General features: G+C 40.2%; 1 protein-coding gene across 1 annotated transcript; it reads left to right on the top strand.

Moving 5' to 3' along the window:
- Positions 1-1,311: 1,311 nt before the first annotated feature.
- On the top strand, positions 1,312-26,200 carry engl (endoglin, like; the record flags this gene model as incomplete). Its single annotated transcript, XM_084431467.1, has 16 exons — positions 1,312-1,372; positions 3,166-3,326; positions 3,401-3,538; positions 12,567-12,741; positions 12,937-13,105; positions 13,661-13,805; positions 13,884-14,079; positions 15,217-15,338; positions 16,077-16,226; positions 16,692-16,781; positions 19,665-19,871; positions 22,896-23,435; positions 23,988-24,057; positions 24,148-24,189; positions 25,823-25,918; positions 26,011-26,200. The coding sequence occupies 16 exons, from the start codon at positions 1,312-1,314 to the stop codon at positions 26,088-26,090; spliced, it is 2,442 nt and encodes an 813-aa protein (XP_084287593.1). The 3' UTR covers positions 26,091-26,200.
- Positions 26,201-26,280: the final 80 nt, after the last annotated feature.

Here is a 26,280-nt window from a genome sequence, read left to right as displayed (position 1 = left end):
GCCTCGGTGATGTCCTTCAGGTCCCGGACTTGCTGCAGGTGAGCTTTCGCACTTATTAGGCGTTTATTTACTAATGCATTTATTGGCGAAAACGTAGGCTCTAAAACTAGAAACGTATTTTATTGGACTGTCCTGGGTATAATACAGGTAGAATGCTCTTTTATGAAGTTATTTCACTTAAGGACTTATTTAGTAAGATTATGCCTGAAAAGGTTTTAGATTTTTTTTTTTAATCATATGTAATTTAAATAAAATTGTGTAATATGATTTGTTGTGTTTGTTTGCTTGGTTTTATTGTATTTATGTGATATTTGTATTTTTGTCATTTCATTTTTGCCATGGAAAAAGCCTTAGATGCTGAGATGGCATTAAATAAAACAATTTTATCTTATCTTATATAAAACTAGCCTATATGAAACTATGAATCAGAAAGGTTTCATGTAAATGTATTTTGCTGATGAATATTCAGTTGTGTTATTTATTTCGTTGTGCTTAGAGTTGTTTTTTAAACAAATTATATATATATAGGCCTATATTATTGTTCTGTATGGGATACATCAGCATAACAGGTGGTGGGCACAGAATAGGGGGCAATGTGTTACTTACTACACTGAAAAACACTATTACCTATTACCTTTACCTAAACTATTATTATGAGCTCATGATTGGGGAAAAATGGCTTAAAGGCATAGTTCACCAAAAAAAATTTATTCTGTCATCATTTACTGTCATCATTTACTGTCATCATTTACTCGCCCTTAAGTAGTTCCAAACCTGCACGAGTTGCTCTCTTCTGCTGACCACAAAAGAAGATATTTTGAAAAATGCTGATAACCAAACGGTTTCTGGAAAAAAATACCATGGAAGTCAATGCGGCCTATCAACTTTCTGGTCTCCAACATTCTTCAAAATATATTTTGTGTTAAGCAGGAAAGAAGGAAAGAAGGAAACTCACACAGGTTTGGACCAACATGAGGCTGAGGAAATGATGACAGAATTTTTGGGTGAACTGGCCCTTTAAGTCATTAAAAATTGCAGGTTTTAATAATTTCTTGTTTTTGCATCTGTTTCACTTAGCCTAGTTTTGCTATACTGAAAACGCTTTAGGCTAATTTATGACTATTATGAGCTTATGATTTTTAAAAAAGAAAGAAATTGAAGTAGTTAAAAAACCTAAATCTGAATATTGCGCTGTGGGCTTTAATAATTTTTTGCGTTTGCTCTCTCTCTCTCTCTCTCTCTCTCTTCATTTATCTCTTAGTACGTTGATGTAAGACTCTTCTGTGTCTGAAGTCTGTGAAGTGCTGAAGGATGATGCCCTGGACGGTCTGTGCTCTACTCTGCCTCCTTCAGGCGGTGGTGGGAACTGCAGGTAAAACACACTTTAAAACGGCCTCTGGGTAACACAGAGAACAAGAGATTATAAAGATGAGATTATTTCTGTGATGCAGGTGAAAGAGAGAGCAGCCAGACACATTTCTCAAGGGTGCATGTGAAAGCTTGAGCAGACGTGTGGTGATTGTGTGTGTGTGTGTGTGTGTGTGTGTGTGTGTGTGTGTGTGTGTGTGTGTGTGTGTGTGTGTGAGAGAGAGAGTGAATGCATTAACAGTGTCCTGCGCTGTGTATGACGGGACTGTGAGTTTCATTTGCGTCTCTGAGTTGGACGTAAGCCGTTATGTTAAATAAGTGTGAGTGACTATTAGCACGTGTGTGTTTTGGAGTACAGTGGTGGTACCATGAATTATCGTATTAATAATTACGTATCATTGTACTCTAAGATATTGTAAGAATGCCATATTACCAATGATAGCAAATTCTCTGTTTCAGTGAAAGAAAATACAGCACCAGAAATGTTTTGTGTTTTTAATTAATTCAGGCTTGGTTTCACAAACTTATTAAACCAGGATTAGGCTTTCAAATAGGATATTAAACCTTCATCCTTCCCTCGCACTTCGTAACACATCTTTCCCTCACCGGTCAAAATGACCTGAAGCCCTAAAATTATACTTTTTTCTTTTTTCTTTTTTTTTTTTAAAGCTTATTTAATTTCATTTTGATCATGTTTTTTTCTCTATTTTAATGTAATTTCTTGGAGATTTTTTGTTATTTTTACTAGATTTGATCAATAAATCATAAATAAATAGTAATTTAAGCACATTTCTCACATTATTTCTACTTAAATTCAAAATAACTCACAATTTCATGCATAACTCCTTTAATTCAGCTCAAAATATCTTACACTGGGTGTCTTTGCCGATCTCTTGTGGAATAATAATAATGATGTTTCATGACTCTTGAAGGCCTTATAGCTCTATATGAAGCAAATGAGCTGTTCCTCTGGGTCCTAAAGTCATGTTTTCTTTCAGTATGCATTCAGATACACATGTAGACATTAGAAAATAAAAAAAAAAATGTACAAAGTTTTAGCATTTTTAGTTTGAATTTTGAGCATGTTTAGGTTTTTCTATGTGTATTGACGCATTCCATTCATTACTATGGGGGTCAAATTGACCTCCTAATAATCACCATCCACTGAACTGGTGTGGTGAGTTTTTTTGTGTATTCGTTGTTCAGGTGTGACAAAAGTCCTAGGGTCTTGGACCCCTCTGATGAACACCCAATTTTTTTAAATGTTTAAAAATTGAGTTTCGGGTCAAATAACTTTGATAAACATGCCTCAGAAAAAAAAACATTACTGATGTGCATCTTGACACAAAACAATGGCAGTGAAATATTTTAAGAAATGTCACTGCAAGTTGCGTTCAGCTCCAACATGCATGTTAGTCTGGGACTAGCTTAAGCCTCGTGTGTGAACCCGTGGGTCAGTGCTCTGTTCCTGAAGTGTGATTTTAGGGGAAAATCTGGTCTATCAGAGACGTCCAATAGATTTCTTAGGCGTGCCGAAACAACACCACAGACCATAAAATCTCAGAGTAAAACTGTGAGCGGTGAAAAATGTGATACACCAGTGTTTTGCCTGATGAGAAGTTTATATGTACCATCTTTTTACTCTTTTAATTCCTTTTATAACTGTATCATATATCTCTTTTAATTCCTTGCTTTTATTTTGTGATTATTTCAATTCCTTTCTGTGTAAAGCACTTTGATTTGCCATAGTGTATGAAATTCGCTATATAAATAAACTTGCCTTGATCGGTGTGTCAGTGTCCAGCAGGGAGCTGCAGTGCTCCATGTGGCCTGTGGAGGCGCTGCATCCCGTACAGGCTCAGCTGGAGCGCTTTGAGGCGGGAACGGGCTGTGCCGCCAGAGAGGGCGGAGCTAAAGAGACCCATGTGATTTCTGTAGGCAAAGCCTCCAATACACAGGTAGGAGACCTCTGTCTGTCCGCTCGTTGGTCCCGTTGATGTGCACACGTCCCGCTCAGGTGTCCTGTTCACAGGTGACGGTGGTGTTGAGACCTTTGACCCCCTCGCGGCCCGTCAGCCGCCCGGTGATTCTGGTGCTGAGCTCCCAGCATGCCGTGCGCTGGCTGTTGGAGAACGAGGGACTCCCGCAGAACATCAACGTACTGGTGCAGGTGTGTGTGTGTGATTCACTCGATCACATAACTGTTTATTAGAGTTTTTTTATTAATATTTATTTCTACTACTATTTATTATTTATGCTATTTGTATTAATAGTTTAAGTTTTACTGTTTATTAAATGTACAGTATGGAATTTTTCGCCGCTTGGGGTCGCTAGCCTCTTTACAATAACAAAGGCGTAGTTTGATGACGCAACATTTGCTAAGAATTATGGATCTTGTCGTCAACGTCAAGCCGACCGATCTAATAATGTTTATGGATGACTGAATACATCTATGTTTTTATCATGACTGTGATATGAAGCAGGTCGGGATTGCTAAGAGACAGCTATCAGCTCCACACGCGACGCGAGTCCCGCGGATATAAAAGGAATATAGACATTTCATTCTAACTTACCGGACTACACGCGAGTGCAGAATTACAACTCACAGGTCAGTTTATTAGACAAATTAAACTTGTGAGGCAACGCAGCGCTGTTTCACTTGGTCTAACATTACACTATCACACTAAACTGCATTTGAATGTGTTGAAATGTATGTGTTAGTTTGTCTGTATGAGACTAGCAGTGAGCTAGATCAACATTAGAATAACATACAGATCATATTCTAACATTTTATCATTGTTGAACTATATAACATTGATTAGTTTTATGTAAATGTGCTCACCTGTTTAATAAAGTACATGTAGGAGCGGTCGAAGTCTCGGACGTGGAGCTCTCGTTTATATAAGTTACCGTCTATGGGAGCTCTCGGCATCTCGAAAACACCGCGCTGATATTGATTCTCGTTTTAGTTCTCCTTTTTTATCCAGAGTCTGCTTGCCATGGTCCATAATGTTTGAACGAAACAACAACAGCATGCAAATAGACATTGCGAACTACACAGTTGTCCATGTCTGTCGCCTTGGTTACTATCAGAGGGCTCTGGTTACTATGGCAGTACAAGCAGAAACCAGGGACAACGCGGATATGACGCCATTGACGGCGACAAAACGGAAATAAAGAAACGGGACGTGTCTTCGAATTAAATTACAAATTTCTCCTGGTTTGAAAGTTGTTGGAAAAAGTCGGGATAATGTAAGTACACAACTTAAAAAAATATATATAACATAGATATAGTGATTGTCAAGTTGTCTAGGTGTTATAATAAGTCCAGCTCTGCCCAAACTTGAAAACGGCTTGCTCAACACATGAAGGATGCAAAGGGACAACTCAATTCCTTTTAATGCTTTATTTTTCTTCCAGATGGTTTTGATGCAATTGGTTGATTATGTTGAAACAGTTGAATTAAGTAGTTGAAATGAATTGAATGACATAGAATTAAGGACTAAGGAATGAGGAATAGGTTGATAACCTTAAACAGAAAACAAACATGCATTACTTTACACAATAAACAATGCATGACACAGCAACAAAGTATGCCTTTGAATAAAGTAAATGTTTAAACATCTCAACTTAATCTAGCACACATCACTGCCACATTATCTGCAGTCAGGAAATATTCACAACAAAAGGAGTCACCACTCCTACCAGAATTAAACATGGAATTTGTGCTAAGCACTGAATGCAACAGTAAATTATTCCAAATATTACATACCAGTTGCGTCTCTAGTGTTGAACAATGAGCTGTTCTTTCTTGTTTGTAGGTTGAGGACTGAAGTAAAAGCTAACCCCAAACATTTTATACCCATGCTTATCTGCCAGGTGCGCAGGTAAAAGCAGTCCCTCCAGAAATGCTGGCTCAACTGTCAGTTCCACTCGTGTGTTTGGAAAATTCTGCCCTCTTCAGGCCTGGAGTTTTTTAAAAGGAAAAGCTGCCATTGTACTAATTTTGTGTGTTCTGTTCTTTGACGCAACACCTCCCACTTGACCTCCTGGTTCTTGAACCCAAGGAGGTCACATGAACCTCTCCGTTAGAGCTGGTTAGATTTCAGTTGTCAGGTTTTTTTTCCTTCTTCAACAGGAAGTAAAACAATGATGCGTCTGACATCCCTATGAAGAACTGTACTAGGTATTTTGTTTGAGAGTTTCTTTGACTTCTCTTGAGCAGGCTTCACAGTTGGGACTGGGTAGCTGGGAAAAGTTCTGACCTGCACATCTCTGACGATGCCCTTCTTGTCAATGTTGACACTGATGACTCTGGCAAGTCTGTACTGACCCCTCCAGGCATTTTGATCAGCAAGCCAGACTACATCTCCAACAGCCACATTCCTATGTGTAGTGTGCCATTTACTCCTCACGAATAGATTGGGCCCAGCTAACTGACTCCACTTCCTCCAAAACCGGTTAACTTCTGTTTGGATAACTCTCAATCTTTTGTATGGGTAGCTTTCAAAATCAAAGTATCCAAGATCTCCTCTGGGTCCAGACCGTCCAAGCAGAAGGGAATTTGGGCTGATGTATTCTACGCAGTCCTCCCGGCTTTGAGTTCTGGCATCTATGGGCCTCTCATTGGCAAGGTTAGCAGCCGTGTAGAGAAATGTTTGAAACTCACTCCATGTGAAGAGTCCTTCTCCTCCCAGGTTGTGCAAAGCCCGCTTCACAGTGCGAACAGCTGCTTCTGCAGCTCCATTCCTGTGAGGGGAGTCTGCTGGGTGGATTTTCCAGCTCCATTCTGTCCCATGCTTGGAAGCTTCATTTTCAAGCTCAGATTTATTCAGTTGATCCAGGAAGAGGTAGAGTTCTTTGAGGGCAGGTCTAGCACCCACAAAATTCTTTCCAGGATCTGACCAAAGTTTCTTTGGGTGCCCTCTCAGTGCCGTGAATCTTTGGTAAGCCAGGAGGAAGCCTTCAGTTGACTGGTCACTGACAACATCTGTGTGTATAGCTCTGGATGCCATACAGCAGAAAACAATTCCCCACACCTTGAGCTTGGATCTCTTTTTCACCTCGTCCTTGACTTCATATGGTCCAAATAAGTCCACTGATATGTACTCAAATGGTCTGGCTGGTGTTATCCGCTCGGACGGAAGGTCACTCATGATCTGTTGGCACTTTCTGGCCCTGGCCTTTCTGCACACCACACAGTTATCAACTCTCTTTTTAGCCAGCTTCTGGCCTTTAATCACCCAGGCTTTCTTCCTCATCCGGAGGAGTGTGCCTGCTATTTCTTCATGGTTTGCATCGTGGGCCTCTTGAGCTAGGAGAGTGGATATCCATGCCTCATATGGTAGAATTGGTACAGCAGTCTCGTCCTCATCAAAGATCTGGAACCTCCCTCCACAAACTAAGAGCCCAGTCTCTTGCTCTCTGTAAACAGCAAGTCTGTTGAGAGTGGTGTCTTGAAAGGTTATACCTTCTTGAGCTGCAAGGAACAGGTCTCTTAGTGCATCTTCACACTCCCCGACAGTGAGTACAGCTTGTTTGGCTCTGGACCTCCAGTTTGTTGAAAGAGCTTCCTCCCACTTTGGTTTATTTGAGACTGAATTCTTGGCCAACACCTTTTTCCATCTCGTTGCAGCTCTCCACACCCAGGCAATGACCCTGATCAGCCTGGTCAGGCTGCTGAATTTCCTGATGTCAATCAGTTTGGTTACCGCAGAGCAGGCTGGCGATCTTCGGATCTGAGTCTTAGGTTCATCTGGGTTATTTTGCCGTGCATCACTCCTGTTTCTCTTTGCCTGCGCTCTAGTCAGTGCTGCCGAAAAAGCTTTCCTTTGAAGTTTATTTATGCCTTCCTTGGCATACGCGGCGACTTCTTTGGCTGACTTATGTGGCCACTCTTCCACAGGTTGCCGCAGGAACGCTGGTCCATCCTGCCACATGGAATCTTCCTGGAGGTCTTCTGGGGCTGCCCCTCTTGTTATAATGTCAGCACTGTTCAGGCCTCCCGGGATCCACCACCAATCTTCAACGGATGTGGATTTCTGGATCTCTCCAACTCTATTTGCGAAGAAAGTTTGATATCCATAGCTGTCTCTCTGGATTGCTCCCAACACAGTTTGGCTGTCTAGTAGATGAAGCCATCGTTCCATTTCTATTCGACTGTGCTTTTCGACATACTTTCGAAGTCGTGCTGCATAGACAGCACCGCAGATTTCAGCTTTTACTGGTTCTCCTTTTTGGTCCAATGGTGTGAGCTTTGCTTTAGACTCAACCAATCTGACTTGGATGCCTTGCTCGGTCTCCCATCTGAAGTACACTACGGCTCCATAGCTTTTGTCACTTCCATCAGAGAATGTTATTCCCCAAGGTTTTCCAATCCAGTTGACTGGTGTGAGGCTTCTATGGAAAGTGATTTGGCCAAGACGTGTGTATTCCTCAAAGAATCGGATGGCTTCTTCCCTCAATTTTTCAGACAAAGGTTCATCCCAAGTATCTCGGGTGAGAGTTTTGACTCCAGCTTCCTGGAACGCCTTTCTGACAAGAATGGCACCCTTTTGTTTGGCAGGTGTGACGAGGCCTATTGGGCCATACAGGCTAGCTACTTGGCTTAGTAGTACTCTTCTCGTCAGTGGGTTTGGAGTTTTCCCTCTCACCTCTTCATCAAAAAGATTTTGGCCGACTCTCATTTTCTTTTTCCTCTTTGAGAAATTGATTGAAGTCATGAGGTACAGTTTATCCTCTTCAACAAGGTATCCCACTCCAAGGGCCTTATTGTCTCCTTCCCTCATTTGGTTTGGGAGAATGAGTACTGCGCTTGACTCCGCTCCTTTTTCTCCTGGTACGATCTCCTGCCTCCTGCTTTGACTTGACCGGACCCAGGGCTTGAGGAAGAACCCACCCGTCTTTAGGATCTCTTCAACTCTTTTGATGTTCTGATCCAGCTTTTGCAAGTCATTATGGAAAGTCAGGATGTCATCGACATAGGTATCCTCTTCAAGAATCCTACGTTCCTCCTCCAGGCGAGCGAACATGGGCAGTTTGGCTGTCTCTCTCATAGCCAATTGTGCAATGCACCCTGCTGGTCGATCGCCAATGTTGACCCTTGTGACCACATACTCTTCAATCTCTTCCTCCTCAGTGTCTCTCCAGAGAAATCTGTGGAGGTGCATCTCCAGGTCTTCCAACCACACAGAATTGTACATTTTCTTGATGTCGCCAAGGGCAGCATGGACGCCTCTCCTGAACCTGAGTAGTACTGCTCTGATGGGATTGAGGACATCAGGCCCTTTCAGCAGAAGGTCATTCATGCTGACCCCTTTAAACTTCTGGCTGCTGTTCCATACCAATCGCACAGGTGTTGTGAGAGAGTGCGGGTTTGGCGCCACCAAGTGGCTGACATACCATACTGGCCCTTTCCAACTGGCAATGATCTCTTTGGTGAGTTTCTTCGCTGCTCGTCTCTCCACCATCTCATGGACTTGAGCTGTATATGCTACCTTCCACTCTGGCTCTTTTTTGAGTTGTTTTTCTGTTCTCAAAAAGGTGGCTTCCACCCCACTCCTGTTGTTGGGAAGGGAACTTGGATCTTGAATCCAGGGGTATTTTGTGTCCCAGTGGGGTTCATCACTGTGAGTATCAGCTTTGATGTAGGTGAGGCCTTTCCTTATGATCTCCAGCTCTCTTTCCTCACTCAGAGTCATTTCCTTACCTCCTGGTTGACAGTTGCCACACCGGCATCCTCCACACTTTGGTTCGCAAGCTACTCCAATGCTGTCCCATTTCCACCAATCCAAGAACTCTCTGCGAGCGACTGTGCTTTTGGTTTCAGCTGTGACCAGCTTAGTTATCTCTTGATACTTGACAGCGGTTACTCTCATGGATCGAGCAAAGTGTGTCTCAGACCTGTGTGCGGCTATATCCACTTCTTCAAACAGATCTGGATGTGCTCCACCAACAGTCTTTCCTAGTGGTCCTTCCCATAAGACAAGATCTCCAATCACCTTCACTCTTTGAGGAGCAAGTCTTCCTTCACGGTGGCTTATCAGTAGCTCAATACTCTCCGGTCTCCTCAGATCTCCTAGATTGACTTCTGGGAAGAACTTCTTGAGTTGCTCAGGTTTGATGACTCTGTGGATGTTGGCAATTTCATTCAAACCATAGCAGATAAGCTCATGAGCTCTTTCCGTGCCTATGGGCGTTTTGACCCTCACTCTGAGGAGATATCTTTTGGTTTTAACCTTCATGGCCATTCCTCCGACTCCATGAACGACTAAAGTGATGTTTTCACTTCGAAGATTTAGTCTCCTGGCAGCTTTGTGAGTGATGTAAGCTGATTCTTTCCAACACAGTTTGTTTTCCCAGTAATGTTGGTGAATGCTTTCTTGAATTTCTCCACCATCTCTGGGGAGAGCTTAGATACAAATTCCTCCTGCTCCTCTGTAAGCTTATGTCTTCTCACATTGGATTGTCTTCTGTCTGTGTCACTCCTCCTGAAACCTCCCTTCAGGCAAAGAAAGAAATGATGGTCTTTTTTACAGTCTCTGTTCCTGCACAGGTAAGTGTCTTTACATTCATCATCTTCTCCATGACAGACCAAACACCTCTTGCAGGCCCCCAGCTTTTCTACAGCATCCAACTTTTCCACAGGCTTCAGTTCTTTAAAACGCTTGCAAAAGAAGATCTTTTCTCTATGCTTTTCATCTCCACAGACAACACAGCCGCCTTTCCTTGTGGAACGTGTGGACGCATATCTTCTTTCCATACAAGCATATTTCTTTTCTGGTTTTTCACTCACCGACAGCTGCTCTAATTTTTCAAGAATTTCCTCCTGTGTTTTCAGGAATTTAAGAAGGTTCTCAAAGTGATTGTTCGGTGTGACATTATTCCTCCTCTTTACGACGACAGCTTTCCTGACTTCAGGCCGTTAATCCTTTTGTCTTCACTGCCACGATGGTTATCAACTGTCAAGTTGTCTAGGTGTTATAATAAGTCCAGCTCTGCCCAAACTTGAAAACGGCTTGCTCAACACATGAAGGATGCAAAGGGACAACTCAATTCCTTTTAATGCTTTATTTTTCTTCCAGATGGTTTTGATGCAATTGGTTGATTATGTTGAAACAGTTGAATTAAGTAGTTGAAATGAATTGAATGACATAGAATTAAGGACTAAGGAATGAGGAATAGGTTGATAACCTTAAACAGAAAACAAACATGCATTACTTTACACAATAAACAATGCATGACACAGCAACAAAGTATGCCTTTGAATAAAGTAAATGTTTAAACATCTCAACTTAATCTAGCGCACATCACTGCCACATTATCTGCAGTCAGGAAATATTCACAACAAAAGGAGTCACCACTCCTACCAGAATTAAACATGGAATTTGTGCTAAGCACTGAATGCAACAGTAAATTATTCCAAATATTACATACCAGTTGCGTCTCTAGTGTTGAACAATGAGCTGTTCTTTCTTGTTTGTAGGTTGAGGACTGAAGTAAAAGCTAACCCCAAACATTTTATACCCATGCTTATCTGCCAGGTGCGCAGGTAAAAGCAGTCCCTCCAGAAATGCTGGCTCAACTGTCAGTTCCACTCGTGTGTTTGGAAAATTCTGCCCTCTTCAGGCCTGGAGTTTTTTAAAAGGAAAAGCTGCCATTGTACTAATTTTGTGTGTTCTGTTCTTTGACGCAACAGTGATTTTTGCTATTTTTAAAGCAAAAAAGTTACCTATTGTGCCTTTTATTGTATTATTACATAAATATGTTTTGATTGGGTGTCATTTTATAAATTGTTGATTTTACTGCACTGACACTATCGGAAGAGAAAAAGATTGAAACTCAGTATTGACACTAATAATATTTTGCTAATACTATTTATTATTTATGCTATTTGTATTAATTATTTGTAGTTTATTAAATGTTTTGATTGGATGTAATTTTGACAGTTTGGCTTGCTCAGTTACTGCTTAAAAGACAGTTAATAATATGACTGCTCTGACACAGAATTGAAACTCAATAAGGACTCTATTGTCTTGTCTGGTTTACAGCTGAATCGAATTTGTTGCGTATTTGATGCGCAACTTTGTGACATTGACTGTTTTTGAACTAAACTGAAACAATTGGTTAATAGGAAACTGAGCTGAATGATGACACTATTGGAGTACGATTTGCAAGAAAATACTATTTAAGTCTTTCTACTTTCTACAAAACTTCACGTTTAATTTAATGTGTTTTTGCATTTCTTAGTAGTAGTTAATTGTATCATTTGCTAGGTATTTCTGAGTGCAGATTGTTTCTACAACAGAGATAGAGCTGCTTTATATCTGAAATCGAATTCATGATTGTACACTGTTATTGAACTGAACTGAACTGAACAGCTGAAATTCAGGTCATTTCATAGTTGATGGATTTTGCAATTGATGGTATTTTCCTGTTTATTACTGTCAGGTCAAGTCACGTTGATTTCTACAGCGCTTTATACAATACAGATTGTTTCAAAGCAGCTTCACAGTAATAAACAGTAAAAATGATGCCAACTTCATCAAGTGTCATTTTGCTTTTCAAGTGGACAGAAATGTAAGCCATTTGACACTGGATTTCTGTCAAGAGGGCGCCGCTTGACTGTTTAGAAAACTTGATGGATTCATGAAAAAAAATACATTTAGGTGTTCACAACACATTAAACCAAACACTGAATATTTTTTTCAAGTAGAGAATCAAGTAATGCATTAATCTTACATTTACAACAAAATATCTGAGTTTCTCAAATAAGTAATTTCGCAGTCTATTTCGGTTGCCTCTAAATATAGCAACACGCCAACAATGCGCCTGAACACACCTGGTTTTCAGACCAGCAGCCCGTGGGTGCACAAATGGGCGCAAATGCATTTGCTATTAAAACGATGGATGTGAAAATGATAACTGCGTCAGGCTGAAACTAGCAAAAAACACTTGCGTCGAGTCTGGAGCTGCATTGCACCGGGTGTGTGATAGGGCCTTCAGTGTGAAAGGCCTTTACATTTGCCAAAAACTTTTGTTTTTTTCTGTTATTCACTAACAAACAAGCAAGCGCAGCCCAGGTGAGAGAAAGCAACGCAAAAGTAACTTCTCGAATTCCTTTCCATTTATTTAGGGAGTAACGTAATATTGAAATACATTACTTTTAAAAGTAACTTTCCCCAACACTGCTGTCCCAGGTGTCTCTGAACTCCACGGTCGAGTCTTCAAGTCTGTCGATCCGCGTGGCTCAGGTTCGGTCTCTGCCGCGGCGTCCTCGAGTCCTGCTGCGCTGGATCCTCCAGAGACACGCCACCCTCTCGTCGCTCACACACACTGTCCGCGCAAACCGCGTGTATCTTCATCTGGGAGAGGGTGAGAACAAACACAGACATGCAGGATGGTGTTTTATGATGGTTTTCACCCACCCACAGGAAAAAATACTATAGTAAAATTACCATAGTTTACCATATGGTTCAAAAACACTATAGTATAGAGTATTTTTACTATAATATACAACAGTATTTTTTCATGTGAGGCATCCTAATGCATTTCCCAATCCGCCTGCAGATCCCAGCATGCCGAGCGAGTGCCGCCTGCAGTCTCTGTTTCTGTCGCAGAACTATCTGTCCTCAGAGATTCAGGATCAGGAGGTTCACGGCTGCACGCCGACTGACGAGCCGGTGGAGACGGAGGTGCACATCATCCGACTGTGGTCCTCGGGCTCCGGCCTGTGCGGGTCAGTTCAGCTCCCCAACCCCAAATTATATATATATATATATAGATATATATATATTTAACACATTAACTTAACACATTTAACATGAGGGTAATTCAATTCAATGTAAAGTAAATTGTAAATTTCAAGTAAATTGACAAAATTATGTTATGTAATGATATAAATATTTAATGTAAAATTACATAACCATTTATTTTTTAAAAGGTACATTAGAAATAAATAAATAACAAAAAGTAAGAAATAAAAATTTAAAAAATGGATAAATGTATTGAAATGAAAATAAAAGGCATACATAAAAATGACAATTATAATCAAATAAATGTTTTATTGTAATAATAACCCAAATAATGCATTGCATTTCTATTAATTTGAATAAAAAGCAAGCATTTAAACTGTTTAATTCCCTATCAGTGCTCCATCATAACAGCATTGCTGTTTTGCGTTATTATTTAACAAACTCGCAATGTCTTTCTGTCATAATTGACAACCCATCACAGATGCTGTGGAAAATACAGTAATGAAAACATCATGAAAGTAACGTCATCTCTGTCTCAGGTCTCTGCAGGTGGAGGTGTCGGTCTCTCTGCTGCCCCCTGTGGCTCGTTCAGGTTACCACAGGATTGTTCTGATCCTCAGCAGTGCGGTTTCAGTCAACTGGGCTCTGGTGGCTCCAGAGGTCAGAGGTCACGTCAGGGTCTATGTAAGGCAGAACTTCATCAATCTGTATGTCTAACCTGTACGCTTGTCCAAACACTTGCTAAAGTTGTGTTTCTTTCAGTCGTCCAACAGCGTTAGTCTACCGTACAGAACTCAGGCCCCGGACCTCAGCGTGACCAGCACCGTGACCTCTGACCTCCACAGCACCCCCGACCTTCTAGAATGGGCCTATCAGAACGGCTTTCCCAAAGTGACCTCATACACCGAGGCTGATCTGGCCAATCGCTTCATGATCAAGTTAAGAGAAGGTGAGAAAGGTGAGTGACATTTTTAATGTGTGCAACATGTGTATTGTCTGATCATATGAACACAAAATGTTAAAAAATGTGCAGTATAGTCAAAGAATATAGATAAAGAAAGACCGTTCCCTCCCATTACCTATGAACGGGGGAAACTGCAACGTGCAATACACTTTTTTAACGCTTTGAGCATAAGAAACAACCTTTATGGGACAGTTCATGTCAGATTTTGTTGCTGATTTGATATGTTATTTATTTGTGAGTTTAGCAAGCAGTTTTTGAGAAGTCAGGATTGAACAGACTTTCCTTGAAATCACACTTTATGAGACTGTATCCCACAATGCAATGCATTTAGGCACTGGTCAATTTTGAGATTTCGTGTTATTTGGCATTTCATAACGTGTTGTTATTTCAAAAGTGTTTATTTTAGTAGATTTTATTATTGTTTTTAAAGGTTATGAGTTTTTTTCCAGCACTTCAGCAGCTCTTACACACACCAAACTTTACAGTTTTATTCCTGTCTATATTCCGAAGGCTTTTAACATTTTATTCCTAAAAACTTTTTTTTTGTCGGTTGATGGTATTTTCTGAGTAATGAAAAGAGATATTCAAAATCCCTTCTATAAAAATCTTTCACTCAACAAAATCAAACAAGAATTTTGATCCTGGCTTTATCCAATGTTCAGATTTATCTTCTGGAAATGTATGCAAATTAGTGCATAGGTAATTAGAAAGTGGCTCATTTGCATATTTAAACATAATTTATCAGAAAACTTAAAATATTTCTTTTTTGCAATTCTTAATATAATCAATCAACTGCAGATGTATAGTGATGTATATTAGCTAATTTTGTAACCTTATTCACCTGAAATGTCTTTAATTTGTTATTTTATTTCCAGTGTGATGCATGAAACACTGACTCAGTGATCAGAGTTTCTAAAGAAAAAGTCATATTCAAATGTAAAATAACTATTTCTGACATGATAACTGGACATCACTCGCAAAAATGAGCTCATGTGACATTAATGTGGCATACTACTGTTTTAAACATTTATCATCACATATTGCCAACACATTCACAGACTATATTGCTAAAAGTGTTCAGCTGCCTGTAGACAGCGAGGTTTGTGACTGAGGTTTCGTCGTGATGCTCAGGCTCTGAGACGAGGCCTTCAGACGAGGAACAGGTCATCGTGACGGACAGAAGCAGAGAGGCGTTCAGATGGCAGTGTGACGGTGGAGCTCTTTCTGTTTCTGTGGATACACACATGCTGCAGGTGAACAACACACACTCGCCAACATATTCTTTCTTTCTTTTTATACTTTTATTCATCAAGGATGCATTAAATTGATCAAAAGTGACAGGAAACTATGGAAGCCTGTTTCCGCCATGCAATAATAATAAAATAAATCTATATTTATCAAAAACAAATAACTTATTTACGTGATGCTGCTTCGTAATTTCGTAGTTTATATCTTGCAATTCTAAGTTTATATCTGCAAATTCTGGAAAAAGTAAATTACAATTTTATTTATTCCATGGTGGAAACAAGCTTCCTTTAGAATGCTCTTTATGATTATTCTTCCTATAAAGACCTTTATAATGCCGTATAAATGCTGTTCTTTTGAACTTTCTATTCATCTAAATATTTAAATATATATATAATTTTATAAAAAATATATAAAATATATCACTGTAAGTAGCACAACTGTTTTCAACACTGATAATAATCATAAATGTTTCTTGAGCATCAAATCATCATATTAGAATGATTTCTGAAGGATCAGGTGACACTGAAGACTGGAGTAATGATTCAGCTTTGATCACAGGAATAAATTATATTTGAACATATATTCATATAGAAAACAGCTATTTTAACTTGTAATCCAATATTACTGTTTTTACTGTATTTTTGATCAAATAAATTCAGCCTTGGTGAGCTGAAGAGATTTCTTTCAAAAATATTCAAATATATCACCAAGTTTGACTGATTGGGTTGTTTGAACACACACAGATTTCGCCAGTGACGACAGTGACCCTGCGGGATCGCGACTGCAAGGCCGAATTCAACGGAAGCCATTTCCTGTTGGTTTTCCCAGTCATTTCCTGCGGGACGGAGGGAGAAATGGATGGAGCGAATGGAAGAGTTCATTACACAAACACGGTGAGAGAGAGAGAGAAAGACACGTAAATAATAAACATAATTATAATATGATTAAATGAATTTTAAAATGATTGTAATATTAATATAGCTGATGTAATTCCATATGTTTTCAGCACAAAATTCTGTATACAACAAAAAAAGTGTAATTCAGTTTAATGCAGCGTCAGTTCATTCATCAAATTATTATCATAAAATAGCATTTCGTTATGATTATTTCTGAAGTGCAACAATTAAATCTGACCTGGGTCACGTTGTCTCGCTGTCACTCGGCTTGTTTGTGTGGTTGTATATGAAGGCATAACCGTGTAAGCTGTAACCACACACAAAAACAGATGACCCGGGTCACACTGCACCCAATCCAGCAGAGCAAAGCATTATCAGGTGTGGAGATGGGAACATCTTCAAAAGAAAAAAGGGAAGAATGGTCCATTTCTTACCTGAATATACTTTAATTGTGTTTTGAAGGTGTTCCTGTGGAAACAAAAACCATCGGAGGGTTTGAACAATGAGACGGACTGGGAGGGTTCGGATGGGACGAGTCTGCTGGCCGTTCATGTGAGTGTGTTTCAAACCCTAGTGCACTAAATGGGGAGCATTCAAACGGTGATGGAAACTGGAACCTCATAATTGATTTTATGAGGACAGAATTATTTTTATCCAATGGTTTGGGTCACTGAGATGATTTGCTCAAAAAACATTTCTTATGATTAGTGATGCATCGAAGTTCTGGGTCAAAAACTTCTATTAAATGATTTATTTCATGAATTCTATTGATGCGCCGATTTTTTTTTTTTATATATCTCATTTAAACGATGGCTGTAGTAACTTCATTTTTTAATGACAGATTTAGTCAAGCATACATTAAATAGTGAAGAAATCAGGTTAAGTAAATATATAAATGCATACGTTGTGCTGTTTAAAATGTATCACGGTTTTCACAAACATATTAACTTTCTAGATTTTTTGATGAATACAAAGTTCAAAATAACTTCTTATTTTAACCCTTTCACGCTCGGAGGTCCTTACAGTGACCAGCTATTCAAAAAAGCTATTTCTTGCGTATGCATGGGTTTTGATTGCACAACTGCACATCAGCCACTAGCAGACACTAGTGCATCATATACACTGCCACCAAGTGGTAAGCCTTTAATGTGGATTTTTTTTTTTTTTTGGCCGACCACCAGTCAGAAATGCCAAGTTACTCCGAAATATCCATCCATTCCTTCTATCCTAGGAGGCTCTTCGAGGCTAAAAAAACAAACAAAGTTGTAACATCAAGTAACATGTAAGGAGTCATATCATTGATACATTTTCCAAGTATTGATTTTAGATTGGGAGGAAATTCTGATTAATTCTAATCATTCTAAATTGGACATCATGCATCACTAGCTATATTTCAGCTTCATTTCACTCTATTACTGTGACTGTTGTTCTTTAAAATACTTCATATGCCGTATCTTTTTTGGCTGTAAATAAATGTATTTGTGTTATTAATGTAATTTGTAGTTCAAAAAAGTAATCTGATTATGTAATGCATGTTACTTTTAATGCCTTACTTTACTCGTTACATAAAAAAAATTGTCTGATTATGTAATGCACATTACTTGTAATGCGTTACTTGTAAAATCGAAAAAACAATCTGATTATGTAATGCATGTTACTTGTAATGCGTTGCTTTACTCGTTACATCAAAAAAGAAATCTGATTACGTAATTCATGTTATTTGTAAAACGTTACTTTAGTCGTTACATCAAAAATGCACATTACATGTAATGCGTTACTTTACTCGTTTACATTGAAATGTAATCTGATTACGTAATTCATGTTACTGGTTATGCATTATTGTTATATTGAAAAAGTAATCTGATTACGTAATGCATTACCCCCCAACACTGCTCATTTCAGATGAAATTAAAGGATAATTCCGGTATTTAGCACTTTGAGTCTCTTTTCTGGCTTGTTTTGGATGAACTAGAGTGGTGGACACAGACATTTTGACGATGGGTCCTGTCTCGACTTTTTGACTCGTTTAGAATCACCTTTGACCGCTTCAGAGTGGCTGGCTATGGGCATTCACGAACATGTCCTTGAAACAACCCTTAACGTTCGTTTTCAAAACTGTGCAACTCACCGAGTGGTTAGTGGTGTTCGTTGATGATTGAAAACAAATATATCGGCGCAATGTATGATTTCAATCCGTGTTATTTGCTATAGTGGAACTATTTTTTCAGATACCTCACAACCGCGTATAAACTTCCGCTCGATATTTGAGTCTGAAGCGCAGTAATATCAACGAGCAATGAGTCCTCCAACAGAAATCAATGGGATTAAAATGCCAAATAAAACACGACAGAAACTGTATTTCGCTATGCTAAGTTACTTGTATTGGAACATCAACGAACACCACTAACCACTCGGTGAGTTGCACAGTTTTGAAACGAAGGTTAAGGGTTGTTTTAAGGACATGTTTGTGCATGCCCATAGCCAGCCACTCTGAAGCGGTCAAAGGTGATTCTAAACGAGTCAAAAAGTCGAGACAGGACCCATCGTCAAAATGTCTGTGTCCACCACTCTATTTCATCCAAAACAAGCCAGAAAAGAGACTCAAAGTGCTAATTCCGGAATTATCCTTTAAAAACTAGTTGTTTTTTTTCACCGTCTGAAAACATCAATTGATCAATGTTGATTTCAGTTTGAGTGTAGCCTACATCAACACTCTGGTAGACTGGAGGGAACATGAACGTTTTCTACTTAGTCTGAGTCGGGTTTCCTCAGAGATGTTCCTTCACCAGATCTTTGGTGGAATCCCGTCCTCATGTTCTGATCTCAAAGACAGGCGAAGTTCAGCTTTGTGTGAAGTTCTTTTGTCTGCTGGTTGAACAGGATCAAACTCAATTGCGTTTGTAATAATTGAAGCTGTATTATATTTTAATTATATATTTTATAGTTTTCACATAATTTTATATAATTGTATTCATTGGTTTGATAAATACATACAGTATTAATGTGTTTTTACTGTATTATGTTTAATACAGTGTATCTTCAGTTAAAACCAAAAATGCATACCGTCCATCTGAAAATCTCTTTGGAAAATAGTTGACCTTGTTTTAATAGTTAAAATAAGAGCAATAAAACACATCCATCGAGGAAAATAATCCTGACTGAGGTTTTCATAATTCATGCATGAAAGGGTTAAATCTATAGTTTACTAATGTTAACTAATTAACCTTATTGTACCCTTAAACTCATTTTTTTCTTCAGAAAGAAAGACTTATGTTATTTTGCTTTTTAAGTAAATGTATCTTGATTCAAGAATGTTTTGATATTTGTACTGAATAACAAAAATTGTGATTTCACTGTCTGCTCTCACTTTTGATCGGTTGAATGCTGCTGTAAATGTGTGTATGATACGGTTTCCTCTGGTGTGTTTGTGCTCAGATCAGCTGTGATTCGTCTCTGTCGACTCTGGTGAGTCCATCAGACATGACACCGTCGGCCCGTCCCGAGGAAGCTCTGCGTCTCAGTCCGGCAGCGGCTCCTCCCTGGGTCCCACTGCTGTCCATGAAGCTGTTCGTGACCGAGGCCCTCGAGAGGAGACCCGTGGGGCCCTGCGTGATCAGCGCGTACGACCGGCTCTATGTGCAGGTCAGTGCTGTCCAAGCGTGCCGCACAAGTGCTGAAAGTGACTCTCGATCGCCCCCCGGTGGCTGGTCCCAGTACAGCTCATAAACCCTGAGTCTCGATCGCCCCCCGGTGGCTGGTCCCAGTACAGCTCATAAACCCTGAGTCTCGATCGCCCCCCGGTGGCTGGTCCCAGTACAGCTCATAAACCCTGAGTCTCGATCACCCCCCGGTGGCTGGTCCCAGTACAGCTCTTAAACCCTGAGTCTTGATCACCCCCCGGTGGCTGGTCCCAGTACAGCTCATAAACCCTGAGGCTCGATCGCCCCCCGGTGGCTGGTCCCAGTACAGCTCATAAACCCTGAGTCTCGATCGCCCCCCGGTGGCTGGTCCCAGTACAGCTCATAAACCACGCCCTCCTCATGAAGTCTAATGGACGCAAGGGAAACTAAACAATCAAATTACACTTCAAATACAGTTTTTTCAAAGATGTTTTCTGTCATTTTAGGTAGTTTTATCACGCTGATGTAAGTTTAAGCGTTTGTTTTTTAAAATAAGTTTGGTCTTAGTTATTTGATGCTATAAAAAGGGAAATGTGACGTCATGATTGACAGCTTCTCTAAACAAAGTGTCACTGAGGCACCAACAGACTTTTGGGGGGGATTTTCGGGAGGAGATTGGAGCTTCAACTTTAACTTCTACATGTCCATAACTGTTTATTTCACACTGACACAATGAGTTGCTCTGCAGTAAACTTTGTATTAACCGATTCTGCGGGAGTGAGGGCGGGACCTTGATATCGTGGCTCCACTTCACGCTCACTACTGCGCAGACTCGGGTCCCGCGGTCACTACTGCGCAGAAGCAGGTCCCAAATCTGCGCAAGATGTCAGCGCCATGTTAAGACTTTGGCGGCTTCACTTTTCACCAATGGAAGAGAGTGAAGGGGTAGTGTCCATCTTTTTTCCCAGTCTATGGTGCTGTCGGCTGGGCGCCTCCTGAAGGCCAGAGCTGCTGATAGATGGCGCTGGAGTCGATAACGGGATTACACCCGCTCAAGGGCCCCAGACTCCTGTCGCCATGTGGAGCTTACAGTCAAGGCCACTAATGGACACACTCCACTGACTGTGTGTGTGCAGCTGAGTTTATATGAGGAAACTCATGTGAAGTCAAATATACAAATAATGCCAACAAATCAAAAATGATCGTTCAACATCGGCTGAATTTGCAGACCACCGACACCTAGCAACAAGAATTCAACTGAAAATAACTAATTCAGTGACATACTATTATTAAATATGAGTAATTAAGAAAACTAAACCTAAACATATACAAATATTAGTGTTCAATTTTATAATATTAGTGATCTTCTGAAGAAAACATAAAATTGCAAAGGTGGGGTTTAGAGTGTTGCCATGATGGGGTTGCTAGGGTGTTGTGGAAGGTTGCTGGGCTGTTGCTATGTGATTTGTTTGGGTGGTTACAATGCTGTATTCTATAATTTCTCAAAAATAATTCTAAGAAAAAGTAGGGGTGTAAATATTAATCGATTCGTATCGATGCATCGATTATACAGCCGACGATTCGATGCATCGATGCGTCCGCAAGAGTATCGATTAATGTGTTAATTTTGCCGCCTGTCTATTTTCAGCATCTGCTCCGACATATGCGTACAATCTACTAAGCTGCGGGTGGCGCTAACCCATAGACAGTATATAAACGCGCTAACCTCATTATTGTCTTCTACTTCACACGCGTTACTTACGTTTCACAGTCTATCTATGTTCACACACATATTGTTGAGTCTGACTTTCAAGAGCGATGGAACCGTCAGAGCGAGCTGGCAATGACAGTGAAATGTTACACACTCCAGTCGGCGTCAAGTCATGGGTGTGGATGTATTTTGGCTTCAGGAAAACAGACGGAGCTGTGGTAAGAGTTGCCGTTTGTCTGATTGCGCCCGTTTCACACATACTCCGTTTGTAGTGCGTATTTTTTTCCATACCCATGTTAACAGGTTAGAGTTTTCACACTGCACGCGGTTGCGGTCCGTTTATCCGTTCCAGTTGCGGTGCATTTGGCTATACAGAAGTGCAGAGATCGTTTCCGCACCGAGTCTATTTGTGCTGTGCTGCACGCGCTGAATTAAAGTGACAGCGCATGTTTCGTGGTCAAAATGAACACAGATTGACATGAAAATGTAGTAATTTCACCATAAATGCGTTTAATTAAATAAATTGTTGTAATCTCACCATAAATGTATTTAATTTAATTGTACTATTTTCCAGTCATCTTTTTTACTTTAAGACCGGGGTAAAGCAAGGAAAACTACAATTTACCTGAACAAGGCGACATAATGAACAACACTTGTCTCATTCATGGAGGTGGAAAAACAATTTCTTTGCGACATGCAATTGTATTCTGCATTCTCAATAAAAGGCAAATTATTTATTATTTTTGTTGATTTATATGAAACTTAGATATCATGTAAAAATCTAGTATTGAATCGTATCGAATCGTATCGCGGGGAATTCTGAAGTATCGAAAATAATCGAATCGTTGGCTTAAGAAATCGGTATCGTATCGAATCGTCATGTAGGCTCCGATTTACAGGACTCCCTTGTAAAAGAGACTGTGTCTCAATGGGACTTTTCCTGTTTAAATAAAGGTTATATATTTACACCCCTAAGAAAAAGTGAATTTTAGCATCTATGCGGGTTTCTGGGGGGTTGCTAGGCTGTTGCTATGTGGTTGCTAGAGTGGTTGCTATGTGATTGCTAGTGGGGTGTGTGTTCGCTAAGCTGTTGCTATGTGGTTTCTGGGGTGGTTGCTAAGCTGTTGATATGTGGTTACTGGGGTGTTCTGTGTGGTTGCTAGGCTGTTGCTATGTGGTTATTGGAGTGTTCTGTGTGGTTGCTAGGCTGTTGCTATGTGGTTATTGGGGTGTTCTGTGTGGTTGCTAGGCTGTTGATGTGTGGTTGCCGGGGTGTTCCGGATGGTTTATAGGGTGCAGTGTTTGATTAACAGAAGTTCTCTGTGTGTCTGCCAGATCTCGGTGGCGTCTGGCACTGCGGAGGCCGTGGAGCTCCAGTTGTGTATGGTTTCTCCTCTCTCAGACCCACAGGCTCACAGCGGCTGGTCCATCATCAGAGACTCCTGCCCGTCAGACCCGTCCTTCACACTTCTCCAGGGAGAAGCCCAGGAACCAACAGACAGCCCAGAGAGTGAGAGCGACGGAGACGAGGAGGACGAGGAGAAGCCTGAGAGACGGCCGACCCCTCGCTGGAGACACACAGGGGCCCGCAGCGGAGACGAGAGGGCCAGACGGTTTAAAGACAAGAGACCCGACAGAGTCAGAGCCAGGAAGCCTGAGGAGCGCAGGCGGAGGAGGAGGGATGATGGGCGCGACGGCGCACACACACTGCACTTCAGCTTCATCCTGCGGCCGGTCTATAATAACTCCATTCAGTTCCTGCACTGCCGGCTGCGCCTGTGTGCGGCGGACGAGGAGCCCTCAGTGACTGATGCTCGGGTCTGTGCTCAGGGGCCTCGGATTCCTGCTCTCACACACACTCCTGCTTCTCAACAGGTACTGTTGGTTTCATTACCCATAGAAAACTGTGATGGCTGCAAGCTCTTTGTCATATTTTTGATAACTGTCAACCTCAACTATATTAACTATCATACTGTATAGATGATAATATAGTTCATATAATATGAATTACTAGATTAAACATTATTATCTGATATATTAAAACATAACGTGTTAGTAATGAGTTCCAGAAACTTTAAATACCTTGAGTGTAAAGGTGTATCACATCAATATAAATAGTCAAACCAAAAATTATTCAGACACCAGATATAATTTTGTTAATTTTTTTACTATCTGTAAAATTATAAACATTTGGGACCAAAAATGATTCAGACACTTTGACCTGACCATGTTTTGCTTAAGTGTTTTTTCTTTAATAGCTAATGCGACCTTTTTACACCACAGACTGAACAGAATGAATTTTGGGTTGACTATATATATATATATAGTATATCAAATATATGTAAAATCTACTAAAAGTATGGAATGACACTGGAACCAGAACTATTAAAATTTTTATGATTCTTATCTTTCACCTTTCTCTTACAGTGTGAGGACAGAAATCTGTCTCGGCCCGTGTTGGTGACGTATCCTGTAGGGTTTCTGGCTCCCCCTGCTGGTGTGTACACATCAATGCAGCGTTGAAATTTCATTCACACAAACGTTTTGCATTACTAACACTTGTGTTTGTTCTGTGTGTGTGTTTCAGGTAAACTCACTGAGATGTCAAGACAGGCTCCCACACACAGCGGTGCGTTACACCTCCTTTATTCTGTTATTTGCACTCTTAAAATAAGGCTCTGTATTGGCATCTTTTGTTCCATGAAGACCTTTTGACATCAATGGAGTCTTTTTTAAACGCACAAAAGGTTCTTTATATTGGAAAAGGGTTCTTTAGATATATATATATATATATAGAATTGAATTGAATTGAATGCATTGAATTAACATCACTTCTGCGCCCGCAATTAATGTTGAAATTTCAGAAAAAAATCAATGGTAATGGTATTGAATCAATGTTACATAAGCAAACAGCATTACCAGCTTCACTTATTACTTAAAGGGATAGTTCACTTTGAAATAAATTTTTGATATGTTTAGCTTACCTCAAGGGCATCCAAGATGTAGGTGTCTTTGTTTCCGCAGTAGTTTCAATTTTGATATTTTTAGGTCAAACCTTTCTTGTCTGTCAGTCATATAATGCAGGTCGATGGTCACTGTCTCAAAACACAAGCACAGAGTCCAAATTAAACAATTCCCCATCATAAGTACACATTGATGGCCTAAGACACGAAACGAGCGGTTTGTGTGAGAAAACGAACAGTATTTATATCGTTGTTATCTCTTGAACACAGCACACGTCCAAATGATCTGACGGCGCGGGCGGGTATAGATATATACATAGATGTCGCCTTGGCTACGGTTTCGTTCCAATGAACTGCAGTAGCGAAGGCGATATCTAGTGTATACATCTATACCCGCCCGCGGGCGGGTATATATATATACACTAGATGTCGCTTGGCTACGGTTTCGTTCCAATGAACTGCAGTAGCCAAGGTGACATCTATTTATATATCTATACCCGCCCGCGCCATCAGATCATTTGGACGTGTGCTGTGTTCAAGAGATAACAACGATATAAATACTGTTCGTTTTCTCACACAAACCGCTCGTTTCGTGTCTTAGGCCATCAATGTGTACTTACGATGGGGAATTGTTTAATTTGGACGATGGGGAATTGTTTTAATTTGGACTCTGTGCTTGTGTTTTGAGACAGTGACCATCGACCTGCATTATATGACTGACAGACAAGAACGGTTTGACCTAAAAATATCAAAATTGAAACTACTGCGGAAAAAAAGACACCTACATCTTGGATGCCCTTGAGGTAAGCTAAAACATACCAAAATTTTATTTCAAAGTGAACTATCCCTTTAACCAGACTGACTTTATTTATGTGATTCATCTACAGAAGTTCTTTTTGAGAATTAACAGAGGTTTATATGTTGATGTTTTGGTGAAAATATGTGGTCATCATTATGGTGATCAGTGTTTCCTTTAGTTGGACAGTGTGACTCTTAGCTTTTAATTGGAGTTTATGGTCTTTGTAACACTGTTCACTAAAATGCATAATTTGTTGCAAAGAAAGCCAGAAACAAAGATGATCAGGTGATAATCATAATCATAAAAATAATAATTAATCATAATAATTCACTAATCTTAAACCTGACCAAAAGTGGCTATTTGCTATTAATGGATTATATTCACCTACAATACTTATGGCAACAGATCAGACTTTCTGAATTTTGATTTTTAAAATACATAGATGGAAAATGTCTCGTTCAATTGTATTTTACAGAGAATGTCTTGCGCTTTGTGTTCAGATGCAGACGAGGGTCCTGTGCTGGCGGTCGTGTTCGCTGCGTTTGTGCTGGGTTTGTTCCTGATGGGGGCGCTGTGGTGCATCTACACTCAGACTGGTACCCCCCCTACCTCACACAAAATGATCATCTAACGCTTTTCTACATGACGGCTGGCCATTAAAAACACGCTTGTTGGTTGTCACTGTCAGGGAGGCGTGATTTGACCCAGAGAGCCGGTTTTGTAGAGACATCGGGACAGAACACGGCTTCAGAAACCCGCCGACACTGATGGAGCAAACCAGTTTCCACCAGGCCAACGACCGTCAATGTGAAATAAAGAGCTATCATGTGATTTCTGCTTTTGTTTACAGCTGAATTTGTGTATCACTGTTCTGAGGTGCTTGTAGCCTAACGATGGATCCTTGTTTCTGCCATGGAATAAAACAATGAAAAGGCAATTGTGACTTTTTATCTCACAG

Source organism: Rutilus rutilus (genome assembly GCF_951802725.1).
Source record: "Rutilus rutilus genome assembly, chromosome: 1".
Lineage (NCBI taxonomy): Eukaryota > Metazoa > Chordata > Actinopteri > Cypriniformes > Leuciscidae > Rutilus > Rutilus rutilus.
Note: the sequence above shows the minus strand (reverse complement) of the source record. Positions and strands in the feature narration are given on the sequence as shown.